The sequence below is a fragment of the Eutrigla gurnardus genome (assembly GCF_963514095.1).
Source record: "Eutrigla gurnardus genome assembly, chromosome: 17".
Classification (NCBI taxonomy): Eukaryota; Metazoa; Chordata; class Actinopteri; order Perciformes; family Triglidae; genus Eutrigla; species Eutrigla gurnardus.
In genome coordinates, this window is record NC_139928.1 from 1,246,012 (window position 1) to 1,271,722 (window position 25,711).

The 25,711-nt window shown below is 44.4% G+C and overlaps 1 protein-coding gene across 4 annotated transcripts in view; it reads left to right on the forward strand.

Annotated features, from left to right (window-relative positions):
* Nucleotides 1–25,711, forward strand: part of arhgef2a (Rho guanine nucleotide exchange factor (GEF) 2a) — a 102,688-nt gene that overhangs the window by 20,851 nt on the left and 56,126 nt on the right. For all 4 annotated transcript variants that reach the window (XM_084031580.1, XM_084031581.1, XM_084031583.1 and 1 more), the window contains exons 2-3: nucleotides 21,032–21,194; nucleotides 24,301–24,368. In XM_084031580.1, coding sequence (XP_083887706.1) covers nucleotides 21,032–21,194; nucleotides 24,301–24,368 — 231 coding nt within the window. The remainder of the gene's footprint in view (nucleotides 1–21,031; nucleotides 21,195–24,300; nucleotides 24,369–25,711) is intronic.

A 25,711-nucleotide genomic window follows, 5' to 3' on the forward strand; every position in this document is an offset into this window, starting at 1 on the left:
CACTGAAGCAAGCTTGCAGGCTAGACCCAGGGATCGGTAATAAGACCAACACTTTGTCACCTGGGGCAAAAGCTCTACTCACAGCTTTACGGTCATACCAGCCCTTCATCTTCTGCTGAGCAGAAGATTCAAACGAAACGCACACACAAAGTCCAGCAAATTCTGGGGTTCACCTTTACCCAACCATCTCTCCTTCAGGAGCTTCAGTGGACCACACACAGAATGAGCGAAGACCAATTCAGAGGGACTAAAATCCACAGACTCCTGCACAACTTCCCTCACCGCAAACATCATCAAAGGGACTCCCTTATCCCAGTCTTTTTCAAATTCCATGCAGTAAGCCCGTAACATCGATTTGAGCGTTTGATGGAATCGCTCAAGTGCCCCCTGCGATTCAGGATGATAAGCGCTCGAATGAACATGAGTAACGTCAAGCTGTTTAAGAACCTGAGCAAAAAGTCAAGACATGAAATTCGTCCCCTTGTCCGTTTGTACAACCTTCGGCAGCCCAAATACAGAAAAAAACTTAATCAGAGCCTTCACAACAGCAGGAGCAGTGATCTTACGTAGCGGAATAGCCTCAGGGAATCGTGTTGTTGCGCAAATGATAGTCAACAGGAATTTGTTACCCGACTTACTACGCGGAAACGGACCAACACAATCAACCATAACCCATTCAAAGGGTTCACCGACAGCGGGAATGGGATATAATGGTGCTGGTGGAACCGTCTGATTCGGCTTACCAGTAAGTTGACACACATGACACGACTTACAATATCGCGCCACATCCCTCTTTAAGCCTGGCCAGAAGAAATGACGCAGCACCTGGTCGTAAGTTTTATTTACGCCAAGATGATCAGCAAGCTGATGATCGTGGGCCAAGCTCAAGATATTGGGGTGATACTTTAATGGAACCACAACCTGCCTAATCACGCTCCAGTCATCATCCTGTGACGCATAAAAGTGGCTTCCATTTACGCATAAGTACCCCGTCTTGAACAAAATATTCCCGAGAATCCGGCACTTCCTCCTCAGCCCCCACAGCACTGTCAAACAGAGATGACAGCTCGGCATCCCCTTTTTGCTCACGCACCAGCTGTTCACGTGCCATCGACGTACCACCAAGATTTAATACCCCCACATCACCATCCTCTACTGGGAAACTACTAGATAGACACGACTCATCAGACAAGCTCAACTCGTCATTCACAATAAAGCTGTCAGACAAATCTATGACATCTTTGTTCACCAGCCCACGTTTGGACATGGCACGGGTTACAGCACAGGACGAAAACACTAGTTTATCTGGATTCTCGGCTACCACAGGAACTACTGTCACTTCAGGTTTACTAGTATTTTACCCCCTGCCAAATCATTCCCCAAAATAACGTCCACTCCCTCAATTGGAAAGGATGAGCGAACGCCCACCGCCACTGAACCCTTAACCAGATCTGACTCGAGGTAAATAGCATGTACAGGTGCATCCAAACACCGCATTTCAAAACCCCGGAAGACAACATCAGAATCCACAGCAGTGTCAGAAGAAAAAGGCAACATGTTGCTCAAACTGCGACACAGCTGTGTCCCTCAGTATCTTTACCGGTATCTTGTCACCCTCCTCAGTTAAAGACACAACACCATCCATAAGGAATGGAGCAAAAACTTTAAGCTCAGACTGATCAGACACTGGGGTTACATCGGACACAGGACTGTCTGCTCTGACAAAAGCAACAGTTTTCACAGGCCTCTTATCGTCGTGCAAAGCGTAACAATTTGTCACAATGTGTCCACGCAAAACATACTGGGCTTTCCCTAGTCCTCTGATCAACTTTAAGCCTCCCTTCCGCACTGCTGGACCCGCTGGACTTAAAAGGCATGCCAAAAACGCTTGAATCCTCCGTCAACTGGTTATCATTAACGCGCACTGGTACACACGTCTCACGTCTCACAGACTTAGTAAGAGTTAGCACAAATTCATCCGCAAGAATAGCTGCGTCCGAAAGCTTTATAGCCTTCTGCTCACTCAAATAAGTAGCAATTTTCCCAGGCAAGCAGTTCTTAAACTCCTCCATAAGCACCAAGGCTTTAAGATCTTCCAAAGTTTTAACCTCTCGTGCTGAACACCACTTGTCAAATAATAAATCCTTCTCACAGGAAAACTCAACATACGTGTGCGACTCTAGTTTCTTAAGCCTGCGAAACTTCTGGCGATAAGCCTCCGGCACTAGTTCATATGCTCTCAAAATACAAGCTTTAACTTTCTCATAATCAAGACTATCTTCAGGAGACAAAGCTGCGTAAACCTCCTGAGCCCTCCCGATCAATACACACTGCAACAGGAGTGTCCACACGTTTTTAGGCCATTTCAGCGTTGTGGCAACCCGCTCAAATAGAATAAAATATGTATCCACATCTTTCTCACGAAACACTGGAATCAGACGAATATTACCGTTAACATCAAACCCCACTGACTGTTGCAATGACTCACGTGGAGCCGAGTTCTAATTCTTTTAAACGTAAGACGCGTTTAGTTTCCTCCTCTAATCTCCTTACCTCAAGGCTGCACTGCATTTCCTTTCCCGGAGATCTAATTTCAACCTCAAGTTCCTTCACTCCCCGCACAACCAGAACAGAAAACAGCTGATCCTTAATGACTGGCTTTCTGTCCTGCTTACTAACAGAAACTTCAAACTTTTCCGCAACCAATTTGAGATGTTCCTTCGTACAAGTTTCCAGCTTTTCACGAGTCGGTTTACTCATAAACTTTTCCAGGTCAAACACCATCGTGACCAAATCAAAATCACAACTCGGCAGTCCCCCAACAACGAGCCCAACCGAGAAGAGAGGAAAACAACCCTGAAGCACGGCACCCGACGGCAACAACAAACTACTTAAACATACCCTAAATTGTTTGACGAGCCCCCAAATATGTTACAGCCACAACCTAAACGGCTCAATCTGTGGCCGCAGACATATCAGAGTCAAAACTCGACAATGAAGAGGCAAAAAAAAACCAAGACTTTATTAACGAAATTTAAATCAAACAATTAACACTACCAGAGTCTGGAGGTCTGGCAAAAAACAACAACATAACAGTGAAGAGAGCCCAGGCCAGCCGCGTAATGGGCCGTAGGACCCGGACTCCCTTCCCTAAAAAAAGAAATAAATGGTAACCCAAGTTACCAACCTAAGACCCCGAAAACATAACCTCCAGACCCCCATTCTCAAGGCAGTAAATCAAAGAACTAAAGCAGAACAAAACTGCCCCGATCGCAGTTTGACCGGAACCCGACAGCACGGACGCCAGAGAGTCAGAGAGCGCGCGGCACCTCCAGCGGCTCTTAAATGGACCACAGGTAATCACCTTCATCCAACGCACACCTGGTGAGAAGAGGAGAGAAAAAAGAGGAGAAAGGGCGGGCGCGCATAATAACCTGAAAAGTGTATAATCATAATCCTCACATAGCCCCTGGCACATCCAAGTGAGAGTACGCCCGGTGGAGCATGTAAAGGACAGCATCCTCCACTCCCATATGTTCTTGCTACGCAAATGCGTGGTCTTAGGAGATGGATAAGCTGCCTCTCCAGGGGTTCATGATGTGTGATGTGAGGGCCACCAGTCTGTAGTCATTTATCTTGGCATGGCACCCTCCGAAATTTTCCACAGAACCGGAACCCACTTCATCTACTATGAAAGACAAGGGGGCAGGGGCGAGGAGGGGCGCCAGATCTGTGGGGAGATGCCGCTAAAGGGTCTTCTGTTTGTAGCCTGTAATGGTCCTCATTCCCCTCCACACCTCCCTGCTGCAGCCTCCTCTCCACTCTCCTTCTGTAGTCTCTTTGCCTGCTTTAGACTCCTCTTCAGCCCATGTCGCACACACCATAGCCTCTCCTTGGCTCGATCCCGAAAGGCCTCCTTTTTCTGATAGTGTTTTGATGTTACTGGTTATCCAGGGTTTATTATTGGGAAAGCAGTGAACAGTCCTTGCTGGTATAACCGTGTCCTTAGAGAAGTTAATGTAATGGTACAGTCAACAATCTGTGTACACAATTTGTCACTCATTTGTATTCATTAGGGTTGTAAACGATAAACCGATGTGACCGGATATTCGGTTCAACAAGTGAGAGATACGGCTGCATCAATCGATACGAATTATAGATGAATCGGTTACAGAGTCATGGATCGGGTATCGCAAGACTTTGAAGCAGTTGGCGGCATTACACCAGCGTCTCTAAAACAACACGAGAGCTGAAGCTGCCCGCGAAACGCCGTAACTGGCTAGCTTGTATGAGTTATAAACAAGGGACAACATGGAAAAAGGTGGACGTGGAGAGGCGGGCGCAGCACAGGTAGGCGGCTGCGACGCTGCCGTGTGACCGCCGGCACTCCACGACCGTACGTGAGAGACGGAAGGCTTTGAATGTCAATCGCTTGTGTCTCAACTTGCGCCACAAGAGGCGGCTGCAGCACGGGTAGCGTCCACGACACTGTCCTGTCACCGCCATCCAACGATTCAGCCAGACTTTTTTTTGGTCCATGTCTAAAAATAAATATATTGACATGTGATTTTGTTTTTTTTGCCAGTGCCATACAGCCACAATGTTTGGGGATATGTGGTATTTTACAAATTTGAAAAGAAACTATTGTCACTTTCATAGAATCGGCTTGTTTATTTTATAAAATATCTACAATAAATATTAACCGTAGAATCGAATCGTATCGTTCTTACACTGTATGGAATCGATTCGAATCAAATCGGTCTGTAATAAAAGGATATCGATTTTGAATCGAATCGTAACCTGTGTACCTAGATGCATATCGAACCGTTTATCACAAAGAGATGTGCAACCCTAGTATTCATAATGCATCAAAAACACACTTACAGACTTAACTACAAACACAAGAGCTAGAGCTACATGGACATGCTGCCACTCAGTACAGCGCTTTGCGTGGTCCAACTACTGATGTCAGACATCTGTAAGAGAAGAAACGTTTTTCAGAGTGAATTAATTATCCTGGCAAGGTAGCCACACAAGGCTGTTTTCATCTGATTCATCTTCCTTTTGGATCACTCGTCCTGGATGCCATCACCTTGTCTGAAACAACTGCTTGAGGATGTCAGTAAATTGCAAAAACTGACTATTAAAGCTGATGCCATGAGGAAACTCAAGGACGACTACTGTTGTGGGTGCTAAATTAACATTAAGGAACATTGTAGGACATTTACAATTTAAATGTATCCAGTAAATTTAAATTGGTTTATTGAAATGTATCATCAATCATTTTATTATTTGTGGTTGTTTTTTTTATTTAATAGAGTGGAACTGTTTTTTCAGATATGACTCCTATGTTTTTGTGATTCTATAAGTCAGTGGTCATTTTTGTGTGTGCGTGTGTGTGTGTTTGTGTGTGTTTGAGTCGTCTTTCTAAGATTGTGGATTCTGCTACTACCGATCTCATACCGATGACTGAATGCTGAACCTAGAAGCTGAGAAAAACCTATAACCAGATTTCCTGTGGGATCTTGAGTCTTAAGATACTTGATGAGCCTAGATTTAGACACTGTAGATACTAAACTGAAGAACCAACATAGATACCCAGCTCCTAGTAAAGTTTATACACAAGGCTTAAACAACACATTAAAGTAATCAAAGTAAGTCAGACTGACATTTACCATAATGATGACTATTCTGATCCATGGGAATCAGTAGTATATTTATGTGCAAAGGCACAGAAAAGTTGTGCTTTTTTACGTACGCATTTAAGAATGCATAATTGAAGTACGCATGCACAAAATAATTTTTTGCTTGCCGTCCACAATAAATGGACATCAAAAGCATTGTTTATTCTACCATCTTTTCGTGTTTGATTATGCGTAACCGCTACATTTGTCATCATAATGTCTAAACTATTGAAGAATACACAAATTCCATATAGAAATCACAAATATAGTAAACGGTAATATACTAATACACGTTTATTAAATAACATTTTTATGTTTGATTTGGCAGGGTAGGCACTGCCTAGCTTGATAACCCTCCAGCTTATTCAGGATGTACCCCGGGGTCTCCTCCTAGCCTCTATTTGAGGCATCCTGATCAGATGCCCGAATCACTTAATTTCCGCAGTTTGTATCCGTTATGTTGTTCTTTGGTCACTATTCAAAGCTTGTGACCATACTTGGGGGTCAGAACGTAGATGGACTGGTAAATCTAGAACTTTGCATTCTGGCTCAGGTCCCTCTGAACCACAACAAGGAGAGGGAGTTAGCTCTGCTGTCTGTCCAGTAGGTGGTGGAGAGGATTCTCAGGGTTAATCTTCCAGTTCAGTCTGTTGTCCATATGGACGTTCAGGTACTTGTAACCCTCCACCATGTCAACATTCTGTCCCAGAAGGCACAGGGGTTCTGAAGCTGTCCTCTTCCTTCCGAAGTTGATCACCATCTACCTGGTCTTGGCCACATCCAGAATCAGATGGCTTCAGTACTCCTCCTCCTGCCCATCACTTATACACCCAGAAATGCAGAGTTGTCACAAAACTTCTGCAAGTGATATGACCAGGATTTTAGTGAATTACTGTTGGTGTGGTGTACAAGTTGAAAAGGAAGAGAGAACTTCAGTCCTCTGACGTGCTCCAGTACTAATAATCACCCTTTCAGACAGAACACAACCCATTCAGACAAACTCTCTTCAGGGAGTCTGTAATCCACAAAATGGTGGACGTGTCCACGTATCATTGGAAGAAAGACACAAGGGATTTGAGGTCAAGGTTCTGCTGGAATTAGGCAAAAAGCATCGTACTGTCCAACTTTCAGGACAGTGCTAATGTTACCAACCAAAGTTTCACAAGCAAAGGAATCCTTGTTTCTGAAGCTGCCTTAAGAACACTCTCTTGCTCTTCCAAAAAGGCTTCCAACGCTCTTCCATCGCAACACCACGTTGCAACAAGGGGGCGACCCCCGCAGCACACCGCTGCAACAAGAGGAACCAAGCCGGTTCCTGCATTCCAGCTACCAGCTCCTGTCTGAAGTAAGCTGACTAAATCGCCAAGCCGCGATCATATTGTCGGCCGCGGAAGAAAGAAACACAAACTGTTTTCTTTATTCGAGTTTGATCAACGAGAGGAAACACGCTCCGCTCTCATATGGACTAAGCCGACTCATCACGTACCCCGCTGACGCCGGGACCCACGAACTGCGTTAAGGAACGCCGTCATCGCCAGGACGGACTCGCAACCTACGCAACGACACCAGTGAGAGGCTATCAGTCTGGGCAGAGACATAAGTTTGATAGTGTAGGATATGCTTGTAATTCTTGTTAACGTGTTTTAAGTTTTGATCACGGACCGCCGAGTCCGTTGCTTTCCGTGTTGTTGTACTTGAATGCTGATTGTATACCCACGCCGCTGGGTTGATTTCTGTAACGGTGTTTTTGACTAACCTCAGCCATATTCGCGAGCCCAGTAAGCGTCTACTATCAGTTAAAAGACTGCGGTGGCGCTGAATGAACGCCAGTTCATTCACGAGCTCCCGTGTGATAATAACACACCTCCTGAGCCTTAGAATATTGCGTGCGCATTCTCCCCCTTTCTTTGTTTGTGTCCCGCTAACACACACACGCACACATACACCGCCCCACACGTGTCCTACGCCAGCTGTTTCCGACGGACGCTAAGGACATAGCTCCATCCGGTGGCTGTACCCGGCCATCTCTCGCTCGCTCTCTCTCTCTCTCGCGATCCTATCAGACGTCAGTGGCTCCGACCCTGAACGCTGTGAGGAATAGCTCCATCTGGTGGCTGCACCCGGCCATCTCTCCCTCTCTCTCTCTCTCGCTCGCTACTCCATCTGGCCTCAGTGGCTCTGCCCCTGAACGCTGTGAGGGATAGCTCCATCTGGTGGTCGCGCCCGGCCATATCTCTCTCTCTCTCTCTCTCTCTCTCTACACACACACACACGCACTCCACGTGTGTCTCTCCCTATGTTTAGCTTAGCTATGTGTGTTAGGTAGTTAGGTAATAAGGCTTTGTTAATTGCAGTGTTATTGATTGTGATCATTATTACTGATTTTAATAAATCTTGTTATATTATAACTAGCGGTCTCTTGTGCTTGTTGTGTATATGTCACTGGATAACAGCAGGTTGTGAAGGCTAGTGCTCAAATTTCACGCCTTTTTAATTGTTAGATTGTTTTTATACTTCTATGCCAATGATCACGATGATTGGCATGTGAGTATAAAACCTTTTATATTGAGACTGAATACAGTTTTAGGTTATCTTTTCCCTGATCCCAGGGTGGTGCCCCGTTTATTCATGATTATATCATGATAATATATTAAATATAATTATTAATGTCGATAATCATATTGACATTAATAATTAGCTGTTGATAACCAAATCTGCTCCTGCTACTACCCCAACAGGGGGAAACTAATTAAAACAGACAGACAAACCAACTAGCTAGAGAAGCGATATTATTAAACAACAAAGGAACATTGAAAAAAAAATTGTAATTTACATGAATAAGACAGTACACTTAACGACTTGGTTTATCACAAACCAGCAGTCGTGAATCACAGAGAACAAAAGGTTATTAGCTAACGGATAAGGAATTAGAGCTGGAATGTTGTGTTCAATTGTAACTTCCTGAACAACTACCTCAATTCCAGCAATAATTTCTCACAGTAAGAAAACAACATACAAACAAACAGACAAAACAATCTTAAGACTTAGACATATTTAGGGCCGCAGCGGGCCTTAAATCAAAGCAAAATACAAATACACAACATTGACGAGACATTGCAATGAGCTCATACAATACACAAACTGTCAAACCTGTTATACACACCTCATTCATTCCATATAACAATCTTTTACAAAGAGAAACATGATGGCACACCACTCATCGTCCTCAGTGACTTCAACATCCACCCGGGAAAGCTGCACTGAATTCATTGACTTCTTCTCCACATTTGACCTCACACTCTCCCCCTCTCCACCCACTCACCGGGCCGGGAACCAACTTGACCTTGTCTTCACAAGATCCTGTGGCATCTCTGCATTATCTGTTACCCCGCTCACTGTGTCCGACCACCACTTTGTGACTTTCTCCCTCCCTGTGAAGTCCACCACATCCCTACCCTCTACGCCTCGAACTGTCACCGGTCGCCGCAACCTGAAATCCCTCACTCCCTCCGCTCTCTCCTCAACTGTTATTTCCTCACTACCATCCACAGAACAATTCTCCTTAATGCCTACTGAGGAAGCCTCCTCCATCCTGATGTCCTCACTCTCTTCTTTGGACACTCTCTGTCCCGGCATCTCACGACCAGCGCGATCATCTCCCTCCCCTCCCTTGCTGTCTGAACCTCTGCCAACCGACAGATCATTGTTGCAAGTGGCAGAGAGAAAATGAAAAAATCGGGCCAGGATGAGGACCTTGCTTACTACCACTACCTCCTCTCTTACTTCAAATCAACTGTTTCGGCAGCTAAATCTGCCTTCTACCTGGCAAAGATCAACTCTTCCGCCTCCAACCCCAGGAAACTCTTCTCCATGTTCTCCTCCCTCCTCACCCCCCCTACCCCTCCCCCTTCTTCCTCCCTTACTGCTGATGACTTTGCAACTTACTTTACCAAGAAAGTAAATGACATCAGCTCCTCATTCACTCCTATAAACTCCCAGAAAAAGTCTCCACTAACTCTCAACTCTGACGGCCTTACCAGCTTTAGCCCCCTCACCTTTAAAGACGTTCACGCACTTGTTACATCTAACCATGCCACCACTGCTCCCTTGACTCGATTCCCTCCTCTCTTCTCCAAGACATCTCACACGACATCTTTCCATTCCTCACACCCCAATCAACTCCTCCCTCACCTCAGGTGTCATTCCAGCGGCTTTTAAGACGGCTACAGAGAAGCCCCTCCTTAAAAAACCCACCCTAGTCAGAATAACAAGTCAACCACAATCAAATAGGGGCAGCAGGACATTTGATGAGTACAAGAGAAAGGAATATTAGTATGAGATTAAAATAAGATTGTAAAGTAACGCATTTTCTTCTACAGCATCCGGAACGCTGCAGCATGTCTTGTGTTCAATCTACCCAAATTCTCCCATGTGACCCCCCTCCTCCGTGACCTCCACTGGCTCCCTGGTGCAGCAAGCATCCAATTCAAGACGATGGCACTGGCCTTCAAGGCCATCAATGGAACGGCACCCATCTTCCTAACACTGGTCAAACCTCACGCCCCGAAGCGAGCACTTCGCTCCTCTACTTCAGCTGGCCGGCTGGTACCACCATCGCTGAAAAAAAAATGTCGCTCAGCAAAGTCCAGACTCTTCTCTGTTCTGGCGCCTCAGTGGTGGAACGAACTCCCAATCAATGTCAGGACAGCAGAGTCATTTGCCATCTTCCGAAAAAGGCTCAAGACTCACCTGTTCAGACTTCACCTTGACTCTGCATAGCATGACCCACTTACACCCCCCCCCCCCCCCCACCCTTATCTATAGCACTTTGTTGTCATTTAAATTTTTATTGAACTTTTAAGAAACATACAAATAAGTACAGGTTCAAGATATACATGTTTTCTTTTGTGTGTTTTGGTGCTGACATCCTCTCACATACAAAAAGGAGAGATTATGAAATCCAAACAAATAAATATGACACATAAGGAATCCATATGAGAAGAAACCAAGTCCACCAAATAAATGATACAGGGTGCTGCAATTATTCTCTGGTCTGCTTTGTGTAACTATAAAAAAGTTCCCAAGAGCTCATCCTGTCTTCCTCTTTGCCTTTCAACCTACAGAGCATAGCTTCATAGGATGCTGTCACCACCATTGCACCCCACCACTCCCTCAGGTTAGGAGACACAGCCGTCTTCCAATGTCTTAAGGTGTCGGAAGAACTGCCCGACTTGCGTCGGTAAATTCGGCGTCGGCTACTTAATATGGCCGACTCGAACAACGACATGGGCGGTTCACACCTACGGAATTACAGCCGACGCCATACGTTCCGCGCTTGCGCGAGATGTAATGTCTCCAAAACAACAGGCGGCGCTAATCTGTATTGTGGGCCAAAAAACACGAAAACCGGAAGTAGGCGGTCCTCTCTAGACCACCTTCTTCGATTCCACTGGTTATCTGGTATGTTTACCATCGTCACTTCCGGGCTTCACTGATTCGCTAGTCAGGCTGCTAGCCTCCACCAATCAGAATGGTAAAAGACTGACCGACTCGAATGGCGGATTACACATTTGAATCGGCTGAAATGAACGCCGACGTGGGCCGATTCGAGCGACCACACCAAGTAGACTCATGTCACGGACGCCGACTCTCTCAAAGACGCCGATTTTCGGTCCGGTGTGAGCCCGCCTTTAGAATCACTCTGGAAGCTGTGATCAGGCCCACCATGATAACAGAAAATGTTCCTTTAGATATATTTGGTAACTTAGACCATACCAGGAGTCAAGGGGACTGCTGAACCACACCATTCACTCAGGAAGTCCACAACTTCTACCCAGAATGGAGCCACTAATGTACACTCCCATATACAGTGCAAAAAAGTTCCCAGTCCTGTTTTACATTTCCAACACTTGTTGTCATTCAACAATTTCATTCTATGTAATCTCACAGGAGTGTGGTAATATCTGTGTATAATCTTGTACTGTGTGAACATCCCTCACGCCTCTTTTACATACTTCCCACAGCCTGCCAACATATCCAGCCATTTCTCCTGATCAACATTTGTTCTCAGGTCCCTCTGCCATAGCAAATTCACATTAGTGCACTCCTCACTTACTGAAAAATTTGTTAACGTAAAATTGTGAAGCTGTACAGCGTTCCAGTGGCATACAGTCCATAATAGAATTCTCTGAGGAGTTACTAATTCGAGATTTTACACAATCCCTAATTTCTAAATATTTCCAATAATGTTGTTTCCCTTCAAGTTTAAAATCACTAATTAATTCCTCATGAGACACAAATTGTCAATTTTTGTATAGATCTCCCGTTGTACATATGGATGCCACTGCTTCGTGTACACCGACACTTTACCAATATGAATGGCAGGATTAAACCATAATGAAGCGTACGGCTGAACATGGTGTGAAACCTTATACATTTAATAATAATAATAATAATACATTTTATTTGTATAGCGCTTTTAAAAGATTCTCAAAGACACTTTACATATACAATAAAAAAATCAATACAATTAAAACAAGTACTATTAAAAACAGGCAGGCTTCAAGTGAGTGCATTAAAAACAAGCAGGCTATTCTTAAGAAATAAGTTGCGTTAAAAAGATGTACTGTGAAGTTAAAAATGGGCTGGTCGGTGCAGGCTCGGATGTGTGCAGGTAGTGAGTTCCATAGGGGGAGGGGGCAGCAATTGAAAAGGCTCTGTCGCCCCAGGTACGGTGCTTGGTCCTGGCAGGTAGGGAGAGGAGGTTTGTGTCGGAGTAGCGAAGGTTATGGGGGGGAGAGTGATGGTGGAGCAGGTCGGTGAGGTAGGAAGGGGCCTGGTTGTGGAGGGCTTTGTGGGTGAGGAGGAGTACTTTGAATTCGATGCGTTGGGGAACAGGGAGCCAGTGGATATTTTGTAGAACAGGGGTGATGTGGTCACGGGAGCGGGTGTGGGTGAGGAGACGGGCAGCAGAGTTTTGGATGTATTGCAGTTTGTCGAGGATTTTGGCAGGTGAACCGTAGAGGTACTATTGTGTCTCTTCTTGATGTGATGAATGCATGAATCAAAGTTTCGGCAGCAGAGAAGGTGAGCGATGGGCGGAGACGGGCAATGTTCTTGAGGTGAAAAAAGGCAGTCCTGGGGCCCGTTTCACAAAGCAGGTTCAATAAACTCTGAACCTAACCCTGAACTCTGAGTTGACCAACTCTGAGATGGGCAACTCTGAGTTTTCAGTTTCAGAACAGCGGTTTTGAATTAGTTCAGTCAACTCTGAGTATGTAAACTCTGAGTTACGCGCGTGCCTGCCAACTCTATAAAGCCATCATCAATGGAGCTCCGATACTACGATGCACCATGGCAACGGGGAGAGCGTCATTAGATATTAGTGTCTTATATTATTAGTGTATTAGTGTTTATGTAGAAAACGAGCTCATCCTGAGAAAGCGGAGCAACGTAACTGCAGCAAAGTAGCGATAGTTGGCGTGGCAGACAATTACTGCCCGATCTAATGTGTATAACAGTTGATTGATCTAAAGGTCATAAGTCTTTATTTTCAGCCTTGCACAGCAACACTGTGGTGTAATGGTTAGCAATGCCGCCCCCGGTGCAGGCGACAGGGGTTCAACTCCCGTAGGTCACAAAGTAGCGCACTGAATGAATTATCATTTTCATTGGGTGTAATCCCCCCAGGCACAGAAAGAAAGTGGCGTCAGTTGAAAATTAAGCATAAAAATATTGTGCAAATACGTTGACTAAGGCATATGATTTTAATCATATTTCACATATTAAACAGTAAATATAAGCAGATATTTCAACACAGAAATGTACTTAAACATTTAATAAATCTCCCGTTCGCAAAAACACTACCTCCGCAAAGAATCTGGTTGCGGATTATGTCCGTGATATGAAATGTTGAAAATGTCGGAGAATATTGTTTAGATAATATCTAATGTGATTGGAAGGAATAGTAATCAAAATCCTCTCCCGACGCAAAGCTGCTAGAATCACTTTTATTTCCATATCGATTAGATTGACGATGAAAGGACGGCACATTTTTTTCAGAGTTGGTTCAGATTACGGAAAAAGGCGGAGACATGTAGGGAGAAACTCAAGGTTTGTTGAAGCAAACCTGCTATCGAGCAGGTTAGGTTCACGGAGTATGTTACCCGGGTAACTGACTCAGATTTATGCTGAACTGGCTTTGTGAAACCGAAAAACCAGAGTTTCCCTCATCTCAGGGTTTACTAACTCAAGGTTTTCACTAAACCTGCTTTGTGAAACGGACCCCTGGTGGTGTGATTGATGTGTTGTTGAAATGTGAGGTTGCTGTCGAAAATGACTCCAAGGTTGCGCAGGTGTAGGGACGGGGACAGAGTGGAGTTGTCGACGGAGAGAGTGAAGTTATGGATGTTTTTGATGAGCGATTTGGGGCCGATGATTATCATGTCTGTTTTGTCACAGTTGAGTTGAAGGAAGTTGTTTTGCATCCAGGTTTTTAATTCAGTGAGGCAGGTGGTCAGAGTGGAGCAGGTGGCTGTGGTGATGGATTTGGTGGAGATGTAGATCTGGACGTCGTCAGCGTAGCAGTGGAAGTGGAGACCATGTTTGCGAATAATGTTGCTGAGGGGGAGGATGTAGAGGATGAAGAGAAGAGGACCAAGCACCGAACCTTGGGGGATGCCTTGGGACAGAGGAGCAATGGAGGAAGTGCAGTTATTAATGTTGAATTGTTGGTGAGGTAGGAGCGGAGCCAGGAGAGTGCAGTGCCAGTGATGTTGTAGTAGTTTTCCAGACGGGAGAGGAGAATGGAGTGGTTGATGGTGTCGAAGGCTGCAGTGAGGTCAAGCATGATGAGGATGGTGAGGTGGCCGGAGTCAGAGGAGAGGAGGAGGTTATTGGTGACTTTTAGGAGGGCTGTTTCGGTGCTGTGTTGTGGGCGGAATCCAGATTGAAATGGTTCATACGGCTGATTAGAGGAGAGGTGCGTTTTGAGTTGAGCAGCGACGACACGTTCCAGAATTTTTGACAGAAAGGGAAGATTGGAGATGGGCCGGAAGTTGGACATGATGTCGGGGCTGAGACCTGGTTTCTTGAGGATGGGGGTGACAGCAGCAAGTTTGAGGGGAGTGGGGACAGAGCCAGAGATGAGGGAGGAATTTATGATTTTGACGAGGAGTGGGGTGACGAATGGAAGACAGATTTTGATGAGAGCTGATGGGATGGGATCTAGGGTGCAGGTGGAGGTTTTCATGCCGTTAGTGAGTTGAGACAGCATGGGAGACAGCAGGGAGAACTGTGACAGGCAGTGTGAAGGGGTGGGATCCTGTGGTGGGGTTGAGGAAGCCATGGAGGTGGTCAGGTTGCTGTAGTTGTTGTTGATTTTATTTTGGAAAAATGACAGAAAGGAGTTGCATGTGTCCACTGTGAAAGCCGAAGAGATGTTATCGGGGGGGGGGTTGAGAAGTTTGTTGATTGTGGAAAAAAGAGTCCTGGGGTTGTTGGAGCCAGAGTGTATGAGGTGTGAGTGGTAAGTGGACCGGGCTGTGTTGAGAGCAGTTTTGTATATATGGAGAAAGTCTGTGTAAGCGTGGAGGTGAACTGTTAGTCTGGTTTTTCCAGTTGTCGTTTGCGGGATCTTTCCAGTTGTCGTTTGCGGGATTTCATTTGATGGAGTTCAGGGGTGGACCAGGGAGCTGAGTGGGTGAAGGTGACTGTTTTGGTTTTAGTGGGAGCCAGTAGATTGAGAAAGGAGGAGAGAGTGTTGTTGTAGTAGTCCACAAGGTCGTTGGGATCATCAGACAGGGGGGGAGGAGAGGTAGATATTGCACCGGTGAGAGAGGCTGAGGGGTTGATATTTCTGAAAGAGATCTTTTGGGATAGGGATGGGGATGTTGAGGTCGATGATGATGGCGAGATGGTTGGAGATGTGGAGGTTGATGCTGATGGTTTAGTGTGAGTCCAGTGGAGCAGACCAGATCGAGGATGTGACCATGGGAGTGGGTGGGGAAGTTGATATTCTGTGTGAAGTTGAAGCAGTGTAACAGTTCCAGGAATTCAGTGGCAGGTTTGCAGTTGGTGTGAAGTTCAAGTTCAAGTTCACTTTTATTTATATAGCACAGTTAAAGACCTGTAACAGTCATCCAAAGTGCTTCACAGAGCAGAGACAAAAACAAAAAGAACACATGTACAAGAAGCAAGAAAACATGCATATAATCACACATTCACACACAAATGCATGTAGCACATGCACATATACAAACATATGCGCATACATACACATGCACATACGTGCACTGCTACAATAGTCAGAAACACTAGTGCAAAAACAAAACTAGGCTGGATTAGAAGTCCCTGTGGATCCAAAGGCCAAGGTGAAAAGATGGGTTTTTAAAGCACACTTAAAACTCTCTATGGAACCTGCATGTCTAACATGTAATGGCAAGCTGTTCCAGAGTTTAGGAGCAGTCACAGAGAAGGCACGATCTCCCTTGGTCTTAAAATCAATCCTAAAGCGGATGGGAAACCAGTGGAGGGAGGCCAGAACAGGGGTGATGTGGTCACGTTTTTCAGTGCCAGTCAAAAGGCGAGCAGCCGCGTTCTGCACCAGCTGCAGGCGGCGGAGCGAGCTCTGGTCTGCATGATATAAAAGCATGGATGACTCTTTCCAAGTCATTAAAAGATAAATAAGGCTTGACTTTTGATAAAATACGAATTTGGTGAAAAGACCCCTTAACTACTGTACTGATTTGTTTCTTAAAATCAAGGTTGCAATCAATAGTTACACCAAGGCTCTTAATTAAAGGAAGATTAAAATCTCAGAGGAGGAGGACAGAGGGTGAGATGGCGCAGAGCTGGGTGAGAAAATCCGTGAAGTCTGAGAGAAAGGTGGGATTTGGTTTGGGAGGGCGGTAAATAATGGCAGTGACAAGCGGAGTATAGGACCAGGGAGTTTGAGGGCAAGATGTTCAAAGGACGGGGCGGCTGGGGTGGAGATGGTGGTGATTTTGATGTCCTTTCTGTGGATGGCAGCAATACCACCTCCCCGCCCTTCAATGCAGGGTTTGTCCGTGTAGGTGAATCCTGTGGGTGTGATCTGGTTAAGTGAAAAATAGTCCAGGGGTTTTTGCCAGGTTTCAGTGATGCAGAAGAAGTCCAGTTTATTGTCAGTGATGAATTCATTCAGAATGAGAGTTTTATTGCTGAGTGAACGTGTGTTGAGCAGAGCCATTGTCAGGTGTTGGCCTGACAAGCGGGGGGAATAGTGCTGTGAGTTGGTGGAGCTGTCGGTGGATGTTCCGGGGAGAAAGGAGAAAGCCCCATTCTACCTTGTCAAAAGGCTTCTCAGCGTCTAAAGAGATGGCGGCTATAGGAACATTTTTAGAATGGGCAAGCCACATTAAATGTATTAATTTCGTTTGAATGCGTAGAGCCAACACTTTGGTCAATATTTAGTCCACGTTAAGCAAGCTGATTGGTCTAAAATTAGCTGGGTCTGTTATGTCTCTATCTTTTTTCGGAATCAGAGATATTAAAGCTTCATTAAATGTTGGTGGTACATGGCCTTTCTCAAAAGCCTCCTGATATACCTTAACCAACACTGGGGCCAGAATGTCTATGTATTCTTCATAATACTCTGCAGGAAATCCATCATTACCTGCAGATTTCCCAGTATTCATCAATGATACAGCTTTCCTTATTTCTCCTTCAGTTATAGGAGACTCTAACTTCCCTGATTGATCTAAGTCAAGTTTGGGCATATCAATATTGGAGAAAAACAGTTCCTGCTCCCTTTGGTTATCATTACAGGATACTGTTGATGTATTTCGTTTCTCATAATAGTGTTTAAATGTCTTGTTTATGTCTGTTGCTGAGGTTACCAATTTATCCCCTTGTTTAATCACTGAGATTATACTTGAGGAGTCTTTTCCTTTCACTTGTCTGGCTAATATCTTACCCGTTTTCTCCCCACCCTCATAGAAATTAGTTTTTAATCTATATAAGGAGTATTCTACTTTTTTATTGTAGATTTCGTGCAGCTGAAACTTAAGCTTACAAAGTTCCTGGTATTTAGGTTCCGAAAATGTTTGTGCCAAATCATTTTCCATCCATCCATCCATCCATTTTCTACCGCTTATCCTGTATTTAGGGTCACGGGGGGGCTGGAGCCGATCCCAGCTGTCATTGGGCGAGGGCAGGGTACACCCTGGACAGGACGCCAGTCTATCACAGGACCCCAAATCATTTTCCTTTAATTTAATTTCACCTTCTAATTTTTTAATCTTATTTAGGCTTTCTTTTTTCTCCAAAGCTGAGTGGGCTATCAGTTTCCCTCTTATATAGGCTTTTGAGGGTTCCCATACTGTTGCAATATTCTCTTTACTGCCTATGTTTAGCTTGAGGGAAGATTTCAAATCTTCACCTAATAATGTCCTAAAGCCTTTATCCTGTATTAAGGAGGTATTCATTCTCCATCTGGTGTTCTTACCCATATCCGGTCCTGCAATCATACACAATTCCACCGCTGCATGGTCTGTAATGGCAATAGATCATATATTACAACTACTTACACTATTAAATAAAGGGCTTGCAATTAAAAACATATCAATTCTAGAGTGTGATCTGTGGCAATGGAAAAAAAAAGTATATTCCCTCTCCCGAGGATTAGTAAATCTCCAGACATCTACAAGCGCCATATCCTCTTTTAACATGTGTATTGCATCCCTATCTTTTGTCATCAGTGGACCCTTAAACCGACTTTTATCTAAGTTAGGGTCCATCACCTGATTAAAGTCTCCTGCCAGTATTATTTGCCCATCCATTTCTCCTAGAACTTTGTTCACCTCGTGAAAAAAGTGGTGGTCCCCTTTATTTGGTGCATAAATGTTGCACAGTATCACCTTTATACCCTCTATTATTGCTTGCACACATATCATTCGTCGCTCTGTGTCTTTAACCTCTTTAAGCAACACAAAATGTATGTTTCTATTGACCAAAATCATTACCCCATTGCGTGAACTAGAAAGTGAGCTATAAAAAATATGTCTGACCCAACCTGTTTTCAATTTTTCTGAATCCCCCTCATTTAGGTGGGTTTCCTGTATGAAAACTATGTCTGCCTTATTAGTCTTCAAATATGATATAACTTTACACCCTTTGACTGGATTCCCACTCCCATTTATATTCCAAGACATATATTTAATACATCTTCTTGTCATAATTGTTCAGATATCTTTCCATAACCATGTCTACAACACTGTGTATGATCAAGATGTCTACACCTACTGGTACCTCTCTTAGAAGCCCTGTACAAAACATGAATACATAAACTGGAAAAAGAACATTTCCAATAAAAAACGCAAAAAGAAAAAGAAACCAAAATTCAAGCCAGACAACGTCTGACAGTCCTGAAGCTGTCATGTGCCGCTTGAAATGTCCAACAAAAAAAACCCTTATCTGGTCCGTGGGTTACCGCTCCTCCCGCCTGTGTCCCCTCGGTGGCAGCTTTGCCCAGTGGAACTCCCCCGGACGTAATCTTTACAACACGTATGGGCTCTTGAATACAAACTTGCGTCAGCTCTCCTCCCTCGTTAGATGTTCAGCCTTCATCCTGGTTGTTGTCGTTGATGAACTTGTCCGCCGCCGTTGCTGTGGTGAAACTCACGTTTTTTCCCCTGCCACTTAAACCACAATGTGGCTGGATAGGCCAGTGTGTACTTCACTTCCATCTCCTGAAGCTTGCGCTTCACCGATGATCTCCTTCAAACCTACCAGCCTCACGTTGTTCCTTTTGCTGTGATTTTCCATAGCTTGAATGCGCACCCACTGCCTCCATTAGCTTACTTTTCTTGTCCTCGTCAGTGAGGGACCGCTCTGTAGCTTCCTCCAGGCGCATGATGCGTGTTTCGGCTTCCGACAATCTCTCCTGCATAGCCTGCACTGTTCAACTCAGTTGTCGTCTCCTTAATTGTCGAGACATCCGTCGCGACACTCGACAGTGTTGTGCTCGTTTTAGTAATTTCTGTAAACAAACTGTCGAGGGGGGGAGATGATTCACCTGCCGAGCTTTACTCATGCTGGGGGCTTCGCCGGGTCGCTATGCGGTCTGTGCTTTTAAAATACTTCGACGACGACATTTTGCCTATTTTCTGTTTTATCGTTTCAATAAAACAACACCAACCGTATTCTCTTAAAGGCGGAGGTAAATCTTAATCAAATGCGAGCCTCTATTTTGAAATAATTCACGATTTTACATGTCGGGGAGTGGAGATGTTACGCCTGGCCTAGGGGTTGCCAGGACATAACACACGTGACCCCTCTCTTTTCCCACTCCCAGAATAAAACACACAAAACCAGTCTTTATCGGCAATGATATGTTGTGGTTTATTTGTTTCTATCTTTTGACAAATGTACTTATTGTAAGTTGCTTTGGACAAAAGCGTCTGCTAAATGACCTAAATGTAAATGATCACAGAGAGCTTCACCATGCAAATAGTCATTATATTTCAAAGTAGGAATTACGATAACATGAATGGCAGACTGGTTACCCCACGAAAATATCCACCTCGCAAAAGGGTGTTATGCAGGCACAAGAAGTAATTGTGTTTGTATTTGTTGTCCTGCAGAAAATCGTAGACCAGGAGACCCATGTTTGTGAGTGAGCGGTTGTTGAAGAGACACTGGTGTTGCTGGGATTCCCGCTTGCCGACCTGGCTAGGCTAGCTAGCATACTGCGGTCAACAGCGTGCAGCGTGGTGTTGCTTTCTTTGGGGGACGGAGTGACGATGTCCAGTAGGATTTTATTTGCTTTGTGTCATCAATGTTGAATCTCTGTCCGGAGCCACGGTGGATTATTTCTGTCTAAGGACTGATGAGTCCAAGGTGGAGCTTTTAGAAGACATGGGTCCTGTTAAATCTGTTGGAAATCTAACACACCCTTCCACAATAAGAGCATCCTACCAACAGTCTACATGGTTTTAGTGTGATGGTCTGGGGCTGCTTTGCTGCTTCAGGACCTGGTCCAATCTTGGTGGTTTTACTGTGATGGTCTAGGGCTGCTTTGCTGTTAGTTATTACAAACTGATATAGGTTTAGAATAATTCATTACCTTCAATAAATGGAATAATCACATAAAAACGTTATTTTGTTATTTTGTGTTATATTAAAATGTGTTTCATGATCTGAAACATTTAAGTGTGAGAAATATGCAAATAAAAAAAAAAACCTGAATAAATCAGGAAGGGGGCAAATACTTTTTCACGGCACTGTTAATGACTTTCACAAACTGCTGTGAAATTGTGTTGGTATATGCAGGAAGTCTTGTTCTTACATTGTCTCTGTTTCTTTGCCAGAATAAAGAGAGAGAGCGTATGAGGGAGCGCGAGAAGGCGGCAAGGGAGCGGGAGGCCCGTTACAGCAACGGTCACCTCTTCACGTCGTTGACGGTTTCAGGAACTACACTGTGTTCAGCATGCAACAAGAGTATCACTGCCAAAGAGGCTCTCAGCTGCCCAAGTAAGTAACATGACGACTATATATTATATATATATATACAGTGAGAGGAGAGTCAAGACTAAACACAAATGTAAGTAAAAGTTTTGTTTATGAAGTGACTTACACTCTAAAAAAAATACACTGGCTCAACTTAAAAAAATTGTTGTAACAATTTGCATTTATCTTTTTAAGTAATTCCAACTTATTTTGCGTCAGCGGGGGAGTGGGGGGGGATTGTGGCGAGCGATCGCCGATCCCCGTTACGTACTGCAGTCGGGGTGACAGAGAAATCTGACCGGCACCCGTTGCATTTACACCGATAATGTGTCATCATTCGTGGCGGTAATAAACACTATTACTGCTTTGTACATGTTGTGGAAGTCCCGGACACACTGGCAAACTAAACGGCGTCCTTTCTGAGTTCATACCGTTACCCGGAGGGAATGTTCCCATTCATTGTCTAAGTAAGAAGCCGTGTAATGCCGTCGCACCGAGACGGGGCGCAAGCTCCCGAAGGCGCGTTAACGGCTAACTGATAGCGCTTCCCTGTATATTTATCATTATTAGCGTTAGCGGCTAACGGCTAGCGCCTTTCCACAACATATTCCTCACCAATGTCAGCTAATATATGTGTCTGCAAACATGAGGGCTGAAGATTCATGCCTGCAGCAGTTCTGGGACCGCAAGTTTAGGCACCTTATAGCCGACTCCAATGCACTTCTAACTAAGGTGACCAGATTTCTGAAATGAAAATCGGGGACATTTCCAGCGCGGTGGTCAAAATTCCAATGTTATCATTATGAAATAAATAACAGGGGCAATTACATGTTAATTTTAATATGTAAAAGCAGTCTGCAGCAATTAACATAAGGGGCCCTAGTTTCGTAGACCAGCGCAGGGCGGCGCAGGGTGGCGCAGCCGGCGCAGTGCAAGTTTCGACCCGCGCAGCCTTGCGCACCGTCAGTTCGGCAGTTTGGTAGATCGCCTGCGCCAAGATAGGTGTGGCGGCGCAGCAGGGGGAGGCGTCACAGATTCAGCTTGGCGTAGCGGAAGTTTCGTGGCAAAAAGCCTCGCCGAGACTGCGCTGAAAGCTCGCCAGCTCCAACCTGGTCTACTTTCGGCGCAAGGCGTAAATAAAGTCCATTCATTCAATGCGAATCACAGCTGGCGGATCGGAAGTGTGGCGGACCGGCGCGCAGTGCGCACACGTCACCGAGATCTCACAGGCAGGTTTCCACAGTTCCAGGCACATTTAAATTCAATAAATAATCACAACAAGCACTATTTAATGCAACTAATTGAATCAACACGTGAATTTATATCTATAGATTGTCCCGTCACATCTGACGTCAGATCAAAGGCGGATGGCACGCGTAACGGAAACTCAGCCTCTCGGACTAAAACATCTCCCTCTCTCTCTCCTGTTTTTTATTATATCGGCATTGTTATTATTATGATACGCGCGCACAGCGCGTGATGAGCGTGGTGGGAGCGGCGGCGCTGCTTCTGTCATCGGGTTGTCAAGTGACGGATCTTGCACTGAACCTCCCCTAACGCATTAAAGGAGAGGAGAGGAGCTCATTTGATTGGTGAAGATCTGAATCGGCTGTATTAATCCCAGTCCACGCCTCGTCTCCTCCTCGTCTCCCACTCACGCCTTCTTCTCCTCCCTCTTTCCCACTTGCACCGGTGGGCGAGACGGGAGGAGTGCCTGCGCGAGCCTGCGCGGTGCACGAAACTTGCAAAGTCAAGGCGGACACACCCCGTCGGCGCGGCGCAGGTGCGCTGAAAGCTGACTGCGCCTGGTCTACGAAACTAGGGCCCTAGAGCTGTAAAAACCACAGATGAAACAAAAACAACAAAACAGATTCTTATCTTATTCAACTTATTTATTATTTAGCTGATGATTTTTTTTTTTGCAGTTCACAAGCTTTATGGAGAAAACAAGAACACATTTGATGGTGCACATATGAAGAACCACAGTGCAGACAACTGACTTTAAAAGAGGTCTTCTCAAAGTTATAGAAAAATTGTGAATGCTGTGAATTCATTGTGCGGAGCAACAATATTACAATCCTGTCTACTCAGGCCTGAGGTAAGAAGGTATTATGTCTTCCACCTTTTTAATTCCAATGACTGTAACGTCAGTACGTTAGTTTCACTGGCTACCGTAATAACTGGAGTTTGCGTCGTTGCGCAACTTTTTACTGGCTACCGTAATAACTGGAGTTTGCGTTGGTGAGCAACTTTTTTTCTCTCCCATTCAAATCGGGGACATTTTCGGGGACAGCTTTAACCGGGGACAGGTCGGCCAAATCGGGGACTGTCCCCGAAAATCCGGGACGTCTGGTCACCCTACTTCTAACGTTAAAAGTGAAGTTACTTTGAAGACATTAGCTAGCTAGCTAAAAGCTAGGACAAAGCACGCTGTGGACATTTCAATTTTAGTGTCGTGTAACTGGACTGAGCGCTGATAGTTACTTGCTGTTGCACATAAAGTTAAGAAAGTAAAAAAATATTTACTCACCAAGTACAGTTAATCCAACCCTGATGTTCACTGCTTGTGGTCTCTCCCTTGCTGTTGCTGGTGCAGTCTGTCAGCATAAAATGGCTGCTGGTCACGTTCTCTGCTTCAATACATGCACGCGTGATAGAAAGCTGCACTTACTTAATATTATAATACTTATAATATTATAATACAGTATTAAGTTTCATTAACTTAATACTTTTCCTTGTTAAGTGACAAGTGACAACTTAATAAAACAATGGACATGTAACAAATTGTATTTTTTATACTGAAAAAGTTTTTTAGTGATACTAACTAACCTCCTGAATCCTTTTTTAGAGTGTATGTTCCCACGCAACTAAACTGCATTATGTTTAGAAGGAAATGTATTTTGTTCTGGGTTACGTTTGCTCTTGACATCGCAAATTAGTGTCCCAAAGTAGTTGTGTTGTGTATTTGCGTTGTTTCAATTCCATGACCATGACTTTTGTGTGTGTGTGTGTGTGTCTGGGTGTGTGTTTTCCATACAAATCCCATCAATATGAAACTTGTCAAGATAAAGACGAAAGGAAATCTAATATGTGATATTTATTCTTTATATGATATATTAATTTTTTCCAGCATGCAATGTCACCATCCACAACCGCTGTCGAGACACTTTGCCAAACTGCAACAAGATGAAACAGAGGGTAAGACTCAGAATCACAGGTCTCATTAATGATCAGAGTTTCTGCACGCCTACTTGACAATAAAAGGGACCATGAGGCCCTTTGGTACTCTGGAGACCAAACATTTGGTCTGAGCCTTCAACATGTCTGTGAGGGGTGCAACAACAGTAGAACCATTTCTATAGAAGCACCTGTAATAACCGACCAGCCCTAAAAAGCATGAGCATGAGCTCTTTTTTAGTAGAGGGTGGAGAATAGCCATCAATAGCCTGCACCTTTGCATGCACGGGACACGCTCCACCTTGTCCCACAACGCGACGTAAATAGGTCACTTTGCCATTAACAATTCCATGTGCATGAGCCAAGCACTCAATTACTTTCTCAATGCATTCAAGATCAACATCCCAATCACCCGAGTAGATCATTGCATCATCCAAGTGCACCGAGGAACCTGCCAGATCTCCAAGCACCATGTTGATCAGGCATTGACAAGTTTCCGCTGCATTCCATGAACCAAAGAGCATAACCATGTACAACCCAATACAACCCAGTACAAACAACCCAGTGGCCATAATAAAGGCAGCAATATCTCATGCTTTCTGAGACATATATTTACCTTGCCTTATTTGGTGTAATTTTTTTCAGCACAACCTCAACCTCAACCTCAATGTGTGACTTGACAGTTTTTTTGCTCATTTTGACATAGCCTACTCACATTGGACCTAAATAACACAAAAAACATAAAGTCTGAGTCAGAAAAAGTTTGATTTTGTACTGTGAAAACCACAAACATGTTTAACGAACCATTTTTATATTAATATAAATTGTATATTTCAAAAACCTAAGTTATATCCAACTATTTACATTCAAATGCAGGCAATGTCTCGGATGTTTTTACAAAACAATCAGGAGTTACAATAAAACATCACACGCCTGACACTTCCACCTGGGGGAAGCATTTACAGTCCTCAGCTCCTTCCGGCTGCTGCGCTGCCTGCTTTTTCTTTTTTCTTTTTGCTCGCAAGCACTTTCAATTTTCATTGAGCGCCCCGTGAGAATGATCCGTTTTTAATGTTTCTTCCTCCACCAAATTAATATTCAGGAAAGGGCATGGCGTAAATTATCTATAAGTCTGGTTTTGCTTGGCCTATCAACACAATTAAAGTCCGCACTTTCGACACAAGTTAAAATGGCGACTGAGCGTCATGCTGCTACGTCATCTTAAAGTCATGTGATTAGGACACACCAGCATGTCTGTGGACTCCAGAGGGTTTTAACCTCAGAATCCATATACTTGCGTTTTTCTGCATGATTACTAATAAAACCCTTGCTTGAGTCGAGAATTTCCAACATTGATGTTATGC